The sequence below is a fragment of the Danaus plexippus genome, chromosome 31 (assembly GCF_018135715.1).
Source record: "Danaus plexippus chromosome 31, MEX_DaPlex, whole genome shotgun sequence".
Lineage (NCBI taxonomy): Eukaryota > Metazoa > Arthropoda > Insecta > Lepidoptera > Nymphalidae > Danaus > Danaus plexippus.
This window is the reverse complement of record NC_083558.1, coordinates 433,002-446,355: the sequence shown is the minus strand read 5'-3', so window position 1 is coordinate 446,355 and position 13,354 is coordinate 433,002. Positions and strand designations below refer to the sequence as shown.

At 42.7% G+C, this 13,354-nt stretch overlaps 2 protein-coding genes across 2 annotated transcripts; one reads left to right on the top strand and one right to left on the bottom strand.

Moving 5' to 3' along the window:
* Positions 1-565: 565 nt before the first annotated feature.
* On the top strand, positions 566-12,691 carry LOC116778295 (zinc finger protein 782-like). Its single transcript, XM_032672241.2, has 16 exons — positions 566-770; positions 913-1,020; positions 1,337-1,474; positions 1,708-1,828; positions 1,904-2,019; positions 2,391-2,519; positions 2,730-2,818; positions 2,920-3,042; positions 3,110-3,217; positions 3,416-3,536; positions 3,813-3,895; positions 4,110-4,227; positions 4,871-4,975; positions 5,204-5,338; positions 6,097-6,279; positions 12,556-12,691. The coding sequence occupies exons 1-15, from the start codon at positions 663-665 to the stop codon at positions 6,154-6,156; spliced, it is 1,662 nt and encodes a 553-aa protein (XP_032528132.2). The 5' UTR covers positions 566-662; the 3' UTR covers positions 6,157-6,279; positions 12,556-12,691.
* Positions 6,624-13,179, bottom strand: LOC116778296 (zinc finger protein 57-like). Its single transcript, XM_032672243.2, has 11 exons — positions 12,944-13,179; positions 12,538-12,666; positions 10,198-10,404; positions 9,689-9,874; positions 9,506-9,609; positions 8,810-8,906; positions 8,438-8,553; positions 7,784-7,895; positions 7,462-7,563; positions 6,907-7,038; positions 6,624-6,826 (listed from the first exon to the last, which is right to left on the bottom strand). The coding sequence occupies exons 1-11, from the start codon at positions 13,046-13,048 to the stop codon at positions 6,737-6,739; spliced, it is 1,380 nt and encodes a 459-aa protein (XP_032528134.2). The 5' UTR covers positions 13,049-13,179; the 3' UTR covers positions 6,624-6,736.
* Positions 13,180-13,354: the final 175 nt, after the last annotated feature.

Below are 13,354 nucleotides of genomic sequence, written 5' to 3'. Positions count from 1 at the left end.
AAGTGAATTTAAAAACAACGGTATCTAACACTGACAAGCAATTTGATAGGTAAACTACTAAGACTGATACTTACTGATCGCCCTGCTAGCTTCGGTCTAAAACAATCAACATATCGCCCTTTGTAAGCCCAATAAGAATGGCGATGTGTTAAAAAATTTAGAAAGGAAAAGAAGGATTTCTTGCAAGAATATCAGCTAGTATTCAAAATGATGAAGCGTAAATAATTTTCATAACTGTAGAATAAACAAATACAGAAAATTTTACTAGTTTATGTTAGTCTGGGTAAAATCAGAGGATATATTTGATTAGGGTGCAAAATAATCAACAAAGCCTTATCCTGTGCTAGCTACTTCTATTCATGAGGATATCCTCGTTATATACTCTATACAACTACAAAAACTTACTATTCAACATTATATTCTAGAAAAGCCAAAGCCAAACATAAATGAATTATGTATATTTTATCATTGAAATTAATTAGCAAAATATATTATTTAACTAAATATTTTTGTTACCAAGTTTACGAACTGTCGCGAGTCGTCCATTCAAACTCGAGATGTGACATTTGCTAGATCAACGTGACATCTGTTTGTATTTAAGCTGTTAAGAAATTTAAGTTTAATTTTTGCTTTTAAAAGTTTTTTTTTATATAAAACAAACAATGAATTTAAGTGAATTAAATATATGCGGAGGATGTCTCTCCGTTGACCGCGACTTGGTAAACTTCAGCGAAGATATGTTCATGTTGTTCTGTTATTTATTGGGAACGGTAAATATCACGGAGTGATGTGAAAAATAATTTAATTTGTTATACAATATAGTTGATCTTATACAGATTTATTAAAATACCTAAAATACTATGTAATTGCCATTACAAACTTATAATAAATACATTTAAACTCTCGTCAAAGGATTACAGCGAAGTTAAGCTGTGCTGGGAATGTGCGGCTTATATGAAGAGGTTCCTGAGATTTAAACAACAGCTAAAACGAGCGCATCACGTGCTGTCTCAATTAATTGTAAGTTAGAATTAATTTAATTATTCATAGTATTATAAAGTTATTAAACAAAAGTCATAACTTTTAAGATTCGTAGTGAGTTCGTCCTTAAGTTTCTGTACCGGTCTACAGCAGTCGGAAGGTGACTCAGTAACATTGATTACCAGCTAGTATGAATCCCGTGTTGCAATATATATATAAACTAAAAGTGGCTTAGTGACTTTTAAGTGAGTCTGTGAATTTTAAATGAGGAAGACAATTTTTGTGCTTAGAATAAAAAAAAATACGTCAAACAAATTTAAAATACATACTAATTCATAATAAAATATTGTTTCAGTCGAACGACATAAAACCTCTTTCGAGCTTAAAAATAACGAAATGTGATAACGTAAGGGAATATTCACACAATTATGAAATAGCGTTCGTCAGAATGGAAGATCATAATTCTGAAGGTGTCAACGAATATGACATCGATGTGAGTATTATAACTTCCTCATATATATATATATATATGAGGAAATTATAGTTGAAATGTCTGTTTGTACATCTCTTAAATACATATACTTATTGCATCATCTATCTACCAGTCCGAGTCCCATGAAAATCTGTCCAGACATTTCAGAGATAGGCTGTTACAAACAGACAGACGTAAATTATTACTCAATACTATAATAAGAAATAGACAGTACAATTGTTTGTGTATAAAAGTTACAGCTGCCCAAACCGGAACCAATTGAATCTTTGATAACGGCTGACGAAGAGTTCGACGATTCAGACGATGAACCGTTGATGATGAAACAAAAGGCGAGCAAGAAAAAGAAAGGTCAAGGTGAAGAGAACATGTGCTAACTAGAATATGTTGTTTACTAAATTTATATTGTCTCGTTGGACGGTTATTTTTCAGTCAAGAGGAAAAAAGAGAAAGTAGTGATTGTGAACAACGCCAGGGTCGATAAGAAATTGAAACAGTTGAACATCGGAGACGAGCATATAGAGATGGTTGTACTTACATGGGATGAGGTAACCTAAAGTTATATAAGGATAAGTCTTGAGATATATCTTAAGGTGTGACTCTCTGATATATGAAGTTAGCGGAGAGTAAAGAGTAGAAATTTTTCCAATGACAATTGCTTGGGTGACGGTAAAGTAGGCAATGAATGTCTGTGCTGATAGTGAATAGTAATGATGAGAGTGGATTTCTGTTTGTTTTGTGAAAAATATTGTTGGATAGAAATGACTTAATTTAAATAAGGATAACCTATGTGTTGAATACGACTTCTACACATAAATACTATGATTGTAGTAGTGTGTGTGTCCTTATATGGTGACTATGTGTGTGTGTATGTCTTTATATGGTGTCTACATCTGTGTGTGTGTGTTTGTGTGTCCAGGTACGTCGCCAACGCGCCCGAGCCCTGTCCAGCGAGTCGTTCACGAGACACGAGTACAAGTGTCACGACTGTGTGCTCGGGTTCAACCACCGGTGTAAGCTGGAGCAGCACATGGTGAAACATTACGAGGTGGGGGGGGGGGGGGGTGAAGTGGAGGGGGTATAACCATATAAAATACGGACACAGGCTTAAAAACTATTATCGGTTAACTTATGTAAAGAATCAAAGACCAAGTTTTATTGAATCTCATTTGTTCCGCCTATGAGTTTATCAGATTATCATCAATGTCGGCTCATCAGTGTTTAACGTTTATATCCAAGAAGTATTTTTTACTAACAGGCGTCCGGGTCGTGTGTGTGCAGTCTGTGCAGGGTGAGGTGCAAAGACGAGCGAGCCCTCGCCGCGCACGAGAGGCGACACAGAGTACGGTGAGATGAACACACACATATATATATACACTATTAAAATGACCTTATTAACTTACTTACAATACTTTTTCTCTATGTAATTGTATATGTTCTGTCGGTAGATGGCGCTGTCGCTGGTGCGGCGGCACCTGGTCCCGCGCCGCCGTGTGCGCGGACCACGCGGCCAGGGAACACTGCGCGCCCACACCCACCCACACGTGCGGGAGATGCGGACACACGGAGACGTGGGTACACATGCGCATAGACGCACACACGCGCGCACACGTGTATTAAATATGTGTGTGTTTTCAGATCGCTCGGCAGGTTGCGCAACCATATCAAGAACCACTCAGAGAGACAGAAGTGTGATCTGTGCGGCAAGACCTTCAGGGACCGGACCTCGCTCAAGACGCATCTCTTGTTAGTATACGATATGCGGGCACAGCGCCGCACTGAGTGTGTGCACACGTGACGGTCAGTCTGTCCCGGTTAATCTCTGAAACGGCCTCACCTATTTTACCTGGTGTTATAATTGGTGTATATATATATATATGTATATGATTATTTGAAGCGAGCGAAGTCGCGGGCACAGCCTGTCCATAATATAAATACTTACAGCATCCATAAAGGCGAGAAGGAATACTCCTGTCCGCGCTGCGACAAGAAGTTCCTGTTCAAGAAGGCCATGGAGATCCACCTGGTCACGCACGAGGCGCCCGCGCACCTCTACTGCTACCAGGTGAGTGTGGCGAGCTACCCTCACCTGGACAGCGGCACTACCCGTCACATACACAAAAGAGCCGACAAGACTTAAATACATGTTTAAAAAAATACATTTTTTAATACAATTCCCATATTTTACGTCCTCGGGCTCATTTCATCGTCCTGTGTGTGTATGTATGCACCTCCGCTATAAATATTCACTTGAGTGATTCGTTTTGTGAGCATAACGCGTAAATTACGCTGGCGCCACCTATTTTTCGTTAATACAAACGTGTTTCCGTATATGTTTCAGTGCGACATGAACTTCAAGAACAGGATGTCGTACAACCAGCACCTGAAGTACAGCCTGAAGCACGTGGACCCGGCCGACATCAAGTTATTATCGTTCTTTACGTACGGAGCCGCACCGGTGGCAGTTCCGCCGGTGCGGCGACAGATGGCGCTAGTGCTGCAAACTAGTAACTCCCCGTTTCCGGTTGCGTTTAGACGTATCGTTTCACGTTTCCGTCCATCCCGCCTGTCTTTACCGCGTCCAAGAAACCATTGATTTGTCCGATAACAGTAAGTAGCCTGGAGCCGTTGGTTGCAGACACGCGTGCAAGCTCTGCGACAAGAGGTTCGTGAAGGCCGCCCGCCTCCAGGAGCACAACCTGGCCGTGCACTTGAAGATGACGCCCGTCAAGTGCACGGTGGCCGGATGTGGCTTCGTGAGTATCGCTCGCTGTCCCTAACACGTGTTCGCGGGAAACGAAATACTAACAGTATCATCGCCTGCTTAATTTGTAGGATGTTGTCGACATTGAACGGCGCCATCTCGTGACGAGTGGGCGGAACTATTTCATACGTTTACTAGAACATTCCTATTGTTAATGTGAACAAGTAGAAATGTTAACGAGAACGTTTTAGAATGTTCTAGTAATCATATCCTTGCATATAAAAAGCCGCTAGCTCTGTTTTGAGTCTTTTGAGGAGTGACTCACAAACATTACCTGTTTTCTATTGAATAAAACACGAACTCGTAACCATATTGTTTTTTCTTCCACAAATCTTATTTGCTCGTATCAAAGCGAGCTCGTGGTGCTGTCCCCGGAGCCCTACAGGCGTCGGCCACAGCTGAGCACCCTGTATAGCTCAGGATCGGCTTTCATAATTTAATACAGATCCCTAACCACATCTCAATAAATTATACGTATATAAAATTGTGAATATTTCTTAGTTAGAAGTCGCTAATCAAAAATGTTTCGTTTAATTTAAATTTGTTTAAGTTATTTATCTCGTCTCGCTGTAATGTATATATTAATGTGTCTAATGTCTGTTTACACTGTTTATCTCGTCTCGCTGGCTGTGCAGGCGTGCTCGTCTAAGCCGGTTCTCCGTAGTCACATCCGTTCCTGTCACCGTCTCGCTGGACGTGTCAGGAATCACGTGTGTCACGTCTGTGGGAACGCTTATACGGTAATATATATATATATGTCTAGATTTAACTTTAAACTGTTATTAACATTTTAGTAATAAAGTAATATTATATATACACTAGCGCCTCCTACCGAACGAAATGTGGAACTGAGGCTCGTCAAGAGAAATGTTGTGTTATAATCTGTGCAATGATATCAGTCTTAACGTAAGCGTTGTGTCATTACTCCATTAAGACACTCGACAGTGACGTCACTTCCTCTCCCCCAGAGCAACAAGTCCCTGGAGGGTCACCTGCGCAGTCACGCCGGCTCCCGTCCGCTGCACTGCGCTCGGTGCCCGGCGACGTTCGCTTACGACGCGGCGCTCTACAACCACACCAAGCTCGTGCACAGAGACACACAGGTAGGGAGCGGGTGATATCAGACCGCGTGCTGGTGGGAGGGGAACTTGGGTTGAGAGACGTTGCTTTAATTTGATTGTTGGCCATGTTAAGTGTGATCTTTGGTTCTGGTCTGCGAGCTCTGAGGGTTGAGTGGAATGAGGAGAAAAGATTATCTCGACCACTATGGTCATACCTTCCTTTCCTCGGTAGAGCCTTCGACCGGCCACAATCCGCAAAAAAACTCAAACCTATAAGCTATAAGGTGTATTCCTATTAGCTAGTACATCTGCTTATTTGACCCTTAAACCCAAAACACCGCAAACCCACAGCAACCCAGATTTCCGACGAAGCTGTGAACTTAACTACAAAAACCCATCTCCGTCCAAGCTCGCGCCATTTAGTTGATACGCCATCACTCATCACGAACGAGCTGCTCGCCAACAGCCTGGATTAATTGCACCGGATACTCGTGTATAGTCAAAACCCATCTCTTCCGGTATCATCATCATCATCATCAGCCTATCGGGGCCCACTGCTGAGCGAAGGCCTCTCCTCACATGGAGATATGGAGATTATAAGTCCAGGTTTCCTCGCGATGTTTTCCTTCACCGTCCGTCAGTGGTGTGTACTCTTACAAAGTACATATGACTCGGTAAAGATCACATTGGTACTTGACAGGCTTCGAACCCGCGCCCTCACGTACGAAAGGCGGCCTTTTAACCTCCAGGCCGCACGACTTCCGGTGACCCAGCTATTTATCAAACATTTTTGTCCACAGCCCACCCAAGCCGCTGACACAGCACGCCCAGCCTCCCAGCAGCCGGAGACGCAGCGATAAGGATAACTAAGGAAACGTTCATGTCCCTAAGACTGACAAAATCACTCTCATACAAATCCCGCGACTACCCTCGCTTTGTTTATAACCAGGATGCCTCGCAGCGATCTGAGTGAGGGGATGTAGGTAATAAATCACCTTCAAGCTGACTTAAGAGTGTTATTATTCTTATACGAACAGTCCTGGACGCCTGGACTATGACTATCTTGGTATAGTCCAAAAACTTTTATATATATACATATATACCCAACAGCCGCGTCTGTGTGTACCCTGAGACCCGTTCCTCTACACACAATACACACGGGACGCGCGCTGATACAGCGATTGTTGATTGTCTGTCTGTTCGTCACGTCTGGTCTCCGGAACGGCTGGACAGATCTCGGCGGGACTTTTATTGGCGGGCAGCTGGTGTTATAAGGAGTGACTTGGGCTAGTTTTCATCCTGGATAACAGCTAGCGAATAATAAAAATATAATGTTATCATTTATTCAGAAATTAATGCTATCCTTAAACATATCAGTCGTTCATAAAAATATGTGATGTGTCAGAGGCGAGACAGAGTTAACATTAAATTATTGAATATCTAAGCGGGTCCGGCCTGATGCGCGTGTGAGGATGACACCAGCTCGCTGGATTTCTTCAACTTCTTAGATTTCTTCGGCTGAACTTTCATCTGAAACACACAGACATATATATATCCTTTAGATGTCTGTGTCACGAGTGCTATAAGGCCCGGCCCCGGCGCCGCCTCACCTTGTGGTGCACCTCGCGCATGTGTCGGTACAGCGAGGAGTACCAGCCGAAGGCCGCGCCGCACTGGCCGCAGCTGTAGGGCGTCTCGCTCGTGTGCATGGCCACGATGTGGTAGCGCAGCTTGGCGGCGTTCTGCGGACACGACACACTATGACCGACCGACAGGTGGCGCTGATCGTCGACATAGATAGATATATATTTAGGAAACACATTTAATTTGAACCGATCCTTAAAGTTCCCGAACGCACCCGGAGTGACGTCAAGCGATGACATCTGGTTTGCTGACTTTTACGCGGGAAAGTATTTTGTCGACGTGACTCGTGTCTTTGTAAATTGAATTTAACTTATGTAAGGTGGTTTGATTTAAGATAATGACGAGTTTGTTCTAGTTAAAAGTACTGGCTTTATAAGACAACTTTATTTTTTTAATAATTTTGTTAGAAACCTAAATATATATATACATATATATGTATATAAAGATTGACTGCGGTCAAGATAAATTCCATCACTATGTGTGTGTGTGTGTGTGTGTGCGTGTGTGTGCGTGTGCGTCACCTGGTATGACTTCCCGCAGACGTGACACAGGTTGTCTTTCTTCTCCTTGTTCCTGTGCACGTTCTGCATGTGGACGTACAAGGACGTGTGGCACTTGAACGGCTGAAACATTAACACACACGATAAGGCGCCGGCCGCACGGGGAGCGAGGAACGGTTATATTTGAAGAACAGAACACAACAAAATGATGTAATCGCTATCCTTGTGCACGTGTCTGTTGGAAGCGATCTCTCAGCGGCTGGACCGGTTTTGATGACACTTTCGTATATAACAAGGAGTGACTTGGACTTTTTTGAGTTGTTTGATACATATATTCGCTCACCTTATTGCAGAGGCTGCATTTGAACTTAATTTTATTGAGGTGCTCCCAGTCGATGTGGTCTCTCAGCCTGGTTTTGTTGACGAATTTCTTGCCGCACTCGTTGCACATGAATCTGTAACGGGGAGTCGGTTAAGGGAGTGTCATCAGCTCGGTCAATACGCTGGTGGGGAGGCTACCGGTGAGGAGACTCACTCATCCGCGGAGATGAGCTCGGCGACCGAATGTCTGGTAGAGTCGCCTTCTCGTTCGTTTTCTTTAAGATGCGTATGTTCTATCAGTGACATATTAATCCCTGCCGGACACGGAACCCGTGTCTGGAGACATGACCCGGTGCAGACACGCCGAGGTCGCTTCGCTCAGCGTGAGAGGGACATGGCAAGGTGAATCTCGTAAGACGTGACATGATTTTTTTTAAATTTGTGTTGTTTGTCTCCGTGTGTCTCTCTATCTCTCTGTGTGTCTGTATGTATCTCTATCTCTCTGAGTGCCTCTGTGTGTGTGTGCGTCTGTGTGTCTCTCTATCTCTCTGTGTGCCTCTCTATCTCTCTGTGCATTTGTGTTTGTATGTCTCTGTATCTCTCTGAGTGTCTCTGTGTATCTCTCTATCTCTCCGAGTGTCTCTGTGTGTGTGTGTGTGTCTGTCATTCTACTCACGTGAAGTCAGTCTCCGAGACGTGTGAGCGGGAGACGCGCAGGTGCTGCCTGTAGGTGGCCACGGACGCGAACCTCTTGTCGCAGGTGTGACAATGTAACTCGCCGCTGTCCCGGGCCTGTGTGTACGGAACCGTCAGGAGTCAGACTTCACAGACACATGCATCTAAAGTCCTCTATGACAAACCAGGGGGCGCCACTGTATGCTGTGGAGGGCGGATCGTTTGACCGCTAACAAGAACCTCACCTTACATAGCTTTAATGTTTTTATTTTAATAAGACCGGACACCACAGAGACAACTTAATTCTACATTGTACGCGTGTGAGTGACAGATGTGCTGTAGATGTCGCCGCTGTGCCGCAGCCTACGCTCACCTTGTGACTCCTCAAATGCCTGCCCAGGTTAGACTTCCACTGGTACACCTTGCCGCATCTGGGACACGGATACCTGTTCTGGCCCTTGTGGAGAACGCTGCAAATATCACGAACAGGTTAGGATTATAGAGATGGTGCGGCGATAGATGGCGCTGGGCTATATGAACTACGCCCAGCGCCATCTGTCGCCTGTCTGTAGCTACTTGATCTACTCTACATAGACTCAGCTGTCGTCTCAAACTATGTTACGTTTGAATTAATATATAGCATCAACAAGCTCTTTATTCCACGTTGCTGGTGGTTCCAGAGATATTGTGATGAGGCGACGTGCCGGTGAAGATCTCTTATTAAGCAACCTCCCCAAAGACCGTGCCATCAGAAAAATAAGTATTACGAGCTCACTAACCAACTCGCTTAGTAGGTTATAGTTTGTACGCGGTAGAAGTGGGGGAGAGAGGTATAACAGCTATCTCTCTACAACCTGCTAAGACTTGGGCCTGTCCAGAACTAACATCAGTTCATTCTTGGAACGTGCCTCGAAGGCAGCTCTAATAGGTACGTTTAAAATTTAGTTAGGAGAGAGGAGCTTGGTCAGTGGGGGTGAGCGTTTAACGTGTTAGATGGGGCCCCTTAAACCTACACCTGGGTCGCAGGTCCCAGCACTGTTGGGACCCGCGCGTGAAGCCATATACTCACTTCAGATGATATCTATACGTTTTCCGGGAACTGAAAACCTTTCCACACTCAACGCACTGCGGTCTCTCCGGCAGGGTTTCCTTCACACCGTTATTCTTCACCTCCTGGGATGACAGTGAGCCAAATATAAAGATTTTAAGAGAAAATATATATATATATATATAATTTTAATATAGACATCACCTTCTTCAGCGTATGGTCCGCTATGATATGCTTCTCCAAGTCCAACTTCTCATCAAAGTTCCTCCCACAGTCCTGGCAGGTGAAGAGGTCCGCCCTCGTCTTTACATCCGCGTCGACTCCGCTCTCACCCGCCTGCATGTTCTTCGTTTTCAATTTAATCTTCTGTTTTGTTTTCTTTTTCGTCATCTAGAAGATTTAGGTTTGGAGAATATAATATTAGTAAAGGTTTAGGACAAGTGCTGTTTTTGCTACTTCCTGCCCGCGACTTTGTCTGATTGAAGTTGTGAAAAATACTTTAATTTAAATAACATACACTATATGTTAATCAATTATGGGAGCCTTGTATGTTTAGTGACCTGTAGCACATACAAATACAGCTTGTATGATAGGAATAATATATATTCTGTACATCACTGGAGAGTTTTATCAAAATCCGTTCAGTATTTTCATCTACAAGATCAAGGCTTTTATCTTTGTGTAACAAGTTCGGCATTCGTATTATACACAACCTTTTTGTCCTTGGCCTCTTTCTTGGCCAACTGCAGGTCCTTAACAAACGTCTCCGGCTCATAGTGGAGCTCTTCCCTGTCGGAGACCTCATTCTTCACGTCCACATCCTCGAACTCCACCTTCACGATGTCATCGGGATAGCTCAAGTTGTGTATCGGCTCAGATTTCAAATGGGGCACGTTTGTTATTTTCTCCGAGGGGGTATCCTGGAATTATACAAATTCAGCTACTGCTAGTGCTGTACCATCGACGTCTATAATTTATTTATCTATATAAAATAAGAAAAAAATCTGCCAAAATAATAGTCTGTACACACATTACACCAACTATCCGCTAATGTCGGTCGCGTCGAAAACAGTAGAGACGGTTTAGGGATCACGCTGAACGTATAGACGGACAGACGTCGTTTGTTACACAAAACACAACGACCTTCTCAGTGACCGACAATATGGGTTTCGACAAAATCTGCCAACGAGGGATCTTCTGGTGCAAGTCACATTTATAGGGAAGAGCTGTGGAAGGAATGGAGAAATAACGACAAAGCTTTGGCCAGGGTCTGCCATGATAGCCTTCTTGGTAAGCTTCCAGGCTATGGCATACCCCTGTCCTGCCTGGATTCTTGATTTTCTGAGGGCCTTGAAATACGTAGTTGTTCGTCTGAGCCAATGTCAGTCAACGCTGGGTTAAGGGTCTGTGCTCTCCTCAACTCTATTGCTGAATATTAACCAGGTGCTATTTGAGAGCGTTTTTGGTTATTGAGATCAGAGCTCTCCAAACCAAGGCTTGAATCACTGCGGCCTCCGAAAATTTATATTTTCTTTGTAATCTAACCTAACCTTTATAGAGAGCATATACAAATTTAATTCCAAATTAATTGATGGGCAAATTGATTTTTTTCTTATGGCAACACGTTATTTAATCTCTATTTGATGGTCTATGCGATCGTCACTATAATAGCGCAAAATAGGTACACAGTTCATTAAGAGACATCTCTCTAGCGAGCACTGCGAGTATCGCCAACATTGAGGTTAATGTTGACAGAATTGTAAAAGATGAATTAACGAAAGAGCAAAAATATTATGCGGCCCTCTGAGGTATTTAATAATATTTAATGGATCTAGAAGCTATCAAGTCTGGACAGACCCAGATTTAGATGACGGAACAGATGTGGAATGGTGCGAACCCAGTCCCAGGCCGGTCGGGACCTGTCAGGTTTAGAAGGAGAAAACATGACAGTCTCCGAATGGTGACGAAAGCCTAGAGAAATTTAACGCCACGCCACGCAAGCGTCTTTTCACCGCCAAGAGTATGGTCAACCACGACTCCAATTCCTCTGAACGTATCCTCGGAATAATCTGGCCATTTTCAGAGACGAGACGAAAGCTCTCATCATTCTACGGATTAACCGTGCGGGTGCCGGGTCCGTCAGGTGTCAGAATTTTTTACCTTGGGCGCTTCATTGAGTCCAAAGCTAACACAGGTACAAGGAAACTAGAAATCCTTACAAGAGTGGAGCAGGACTCCGCGCCGGTACAGTTTCCTGGTTTACGCAAACCACAGTTCTAGTCGCGTTTAATTACTGCTGTCACATCTTGGCAGAGCTGCCACATGTCAGCTCACCGGCTTGCAATCTCTAGAGATACATGCAGAAAGGCTTATTCCAATAAATCCAATCTCGCCAGCCGGGAGTGCAAGCGAAGAGTAGCCTTTGTAGTAACCTTTGGTCTTCTAATGATACACTCTTTAGAGACTGCACGGGAATTACGCGATTTAATTTCCGCATCCTCTTTCTATCACTAGCCAACCAGAGGCACGGTAGACCTTCCTCTCATATATGTAAATGAAACAATCCGCTTTCACCTTCCTCGGGTGCATAGCGAGGGTGTGGAACGGTTTACCTGCCTGTTCCCTTCAAGTTATTTTTAAGCATCTTCAAGAAAAGGTTAATACTGAGGTAGTGCGTTCACCACCTACGACTTCATCTCCACCTCCCAAGTGCAATGACAGTGAAACACTATCAACAAATTATAATAAAAACCTTCAAGCTCTGGAAGTTATCGTTCCAGTCGCTATCCTAACTGAACTATTGTGTCCTGACTGCAGTCAATTAGTAATTTATTATACATATATGTACAACCGTCATATCAGGACAGAGGTGACATCTATTGATTATCTTACGATTATCAAATAAATGTAAGGTTGAACTCACCAACTTGAATCAGGACACAACAGCGTAATTGGTAAAGCTGTATCCTGATTGTTTTAATGAATTTCCCACTCCCACATGTTTTAATTGTCCCTCAATTATTTCACTATGCCACTATGGCTGTGATGCATACCTGTTTTATTTGCTTCAGTAACGACGTGTAGCAACATTGTACTTGTTTCTTAAACTTGTGATAACGCCGCAACAGCGCGCGGCACTCGAAACACACGCGTAAGCAGACCTCTAACAGCGTGTCCGAAATCTTTAATAAAAATGCCTTTTAGTCATTCACGAAACTCTGTTTTTGTTATGAAATGCATGATTATAATCATAAAAGTTTACTTTTAATGGACAAAAATGTCCAATATTATGCAATTGTTTTAGAAACTTGGATCAAACTATCGTGGTAGGTCTCCAAGTTTAATGCTTCAAGCCAATTGATTTGGTACAGTATTCCGATATTCTGTGCAGTTTATGGTAATATAATGATATTTTATTAGTTAGTAATGTTATTTAAAGCGATATATTACTTTACTTACAGAGATTTCATTCAAAATTTGAGAATAAACTACTTGTAATTCTGTCCCGTTTATGTTAAACAAATTTCGGCCCGAGCACAAACAGGCCGTGCATAAATCTTCCATATTATAATAATATACTTTTTTGCACGAATTTCCTTAATAATTTCATTAAATTAAACTTAAAAGCATTGATTTTCTGTATTGTTTTTTTTTAGTTTGCGTCCTTTCTCTTTGTCATTTTGATTTTTGACATGTACGGGACGGTAATGCCTAAAACAGAAATGTTTAAAATATTCTTTTACAAAAGTATCTCAATAATTGTTATTTTATTTAAATTTTTGAGTAAGAGATTTTTAAGATATAACTGTTAATATAATTTGCTGGACAAATACTATACGATAATGTTCTGTATTATTGTTGTGTTATCTG

What these genes read in the sequence shown, in the direction of transcription:
- LOC116778295 (XM_032672241.2), top strand. Translation starts at nt 663, where the DNA reads ATGAATTTAAGTGAATTAAATATATGCGGAGGATGTCTCTCCGTTGAC. An exon ending in TCAACGAATATGACATCGAT is followed by an intron (nt 1,475 to 1,707) that starts GTGAGTATTATA and finishes TGTGTATAAAAG; the next exon opens with TTACAGCTGCCCAAACCGGA. An exon ending in TCTGTGGGAACGCTTATACG is followed by an intron (nt 4,976 to 5,203) that starts GTAATATATATA and finishes CCTCTCCCCCAG; the next exon opens with AGCAACAAGTCCCTGGAGGG.
- LOC116778296 (XM_032672243.2), bottom strand. Translation starts at nt 13,048, where the DNA reads ATGGAAGATTTATGCACGGCCTGTTTGTGCTCGGGCCGAAATTTGTTT. An exon ending in GTCTCGGAGACTGACTTCAC is followed by an intron (nt 7,896 to 8,437) that starts GTGAGTAGAATG and finishes TCCCCGTTACAG; the next exon opens with ATTCATGTGCAACGAGTGCG. An exon ending in TCTGCGGGAAGTCATACCAG is followed by an intron (nt 7,039 to 7,461) that starts GTGACGCACACG and finishes TCGTGTCCGCAG; the next exon opens with AACGCCGCCAAGCTGCGCTA.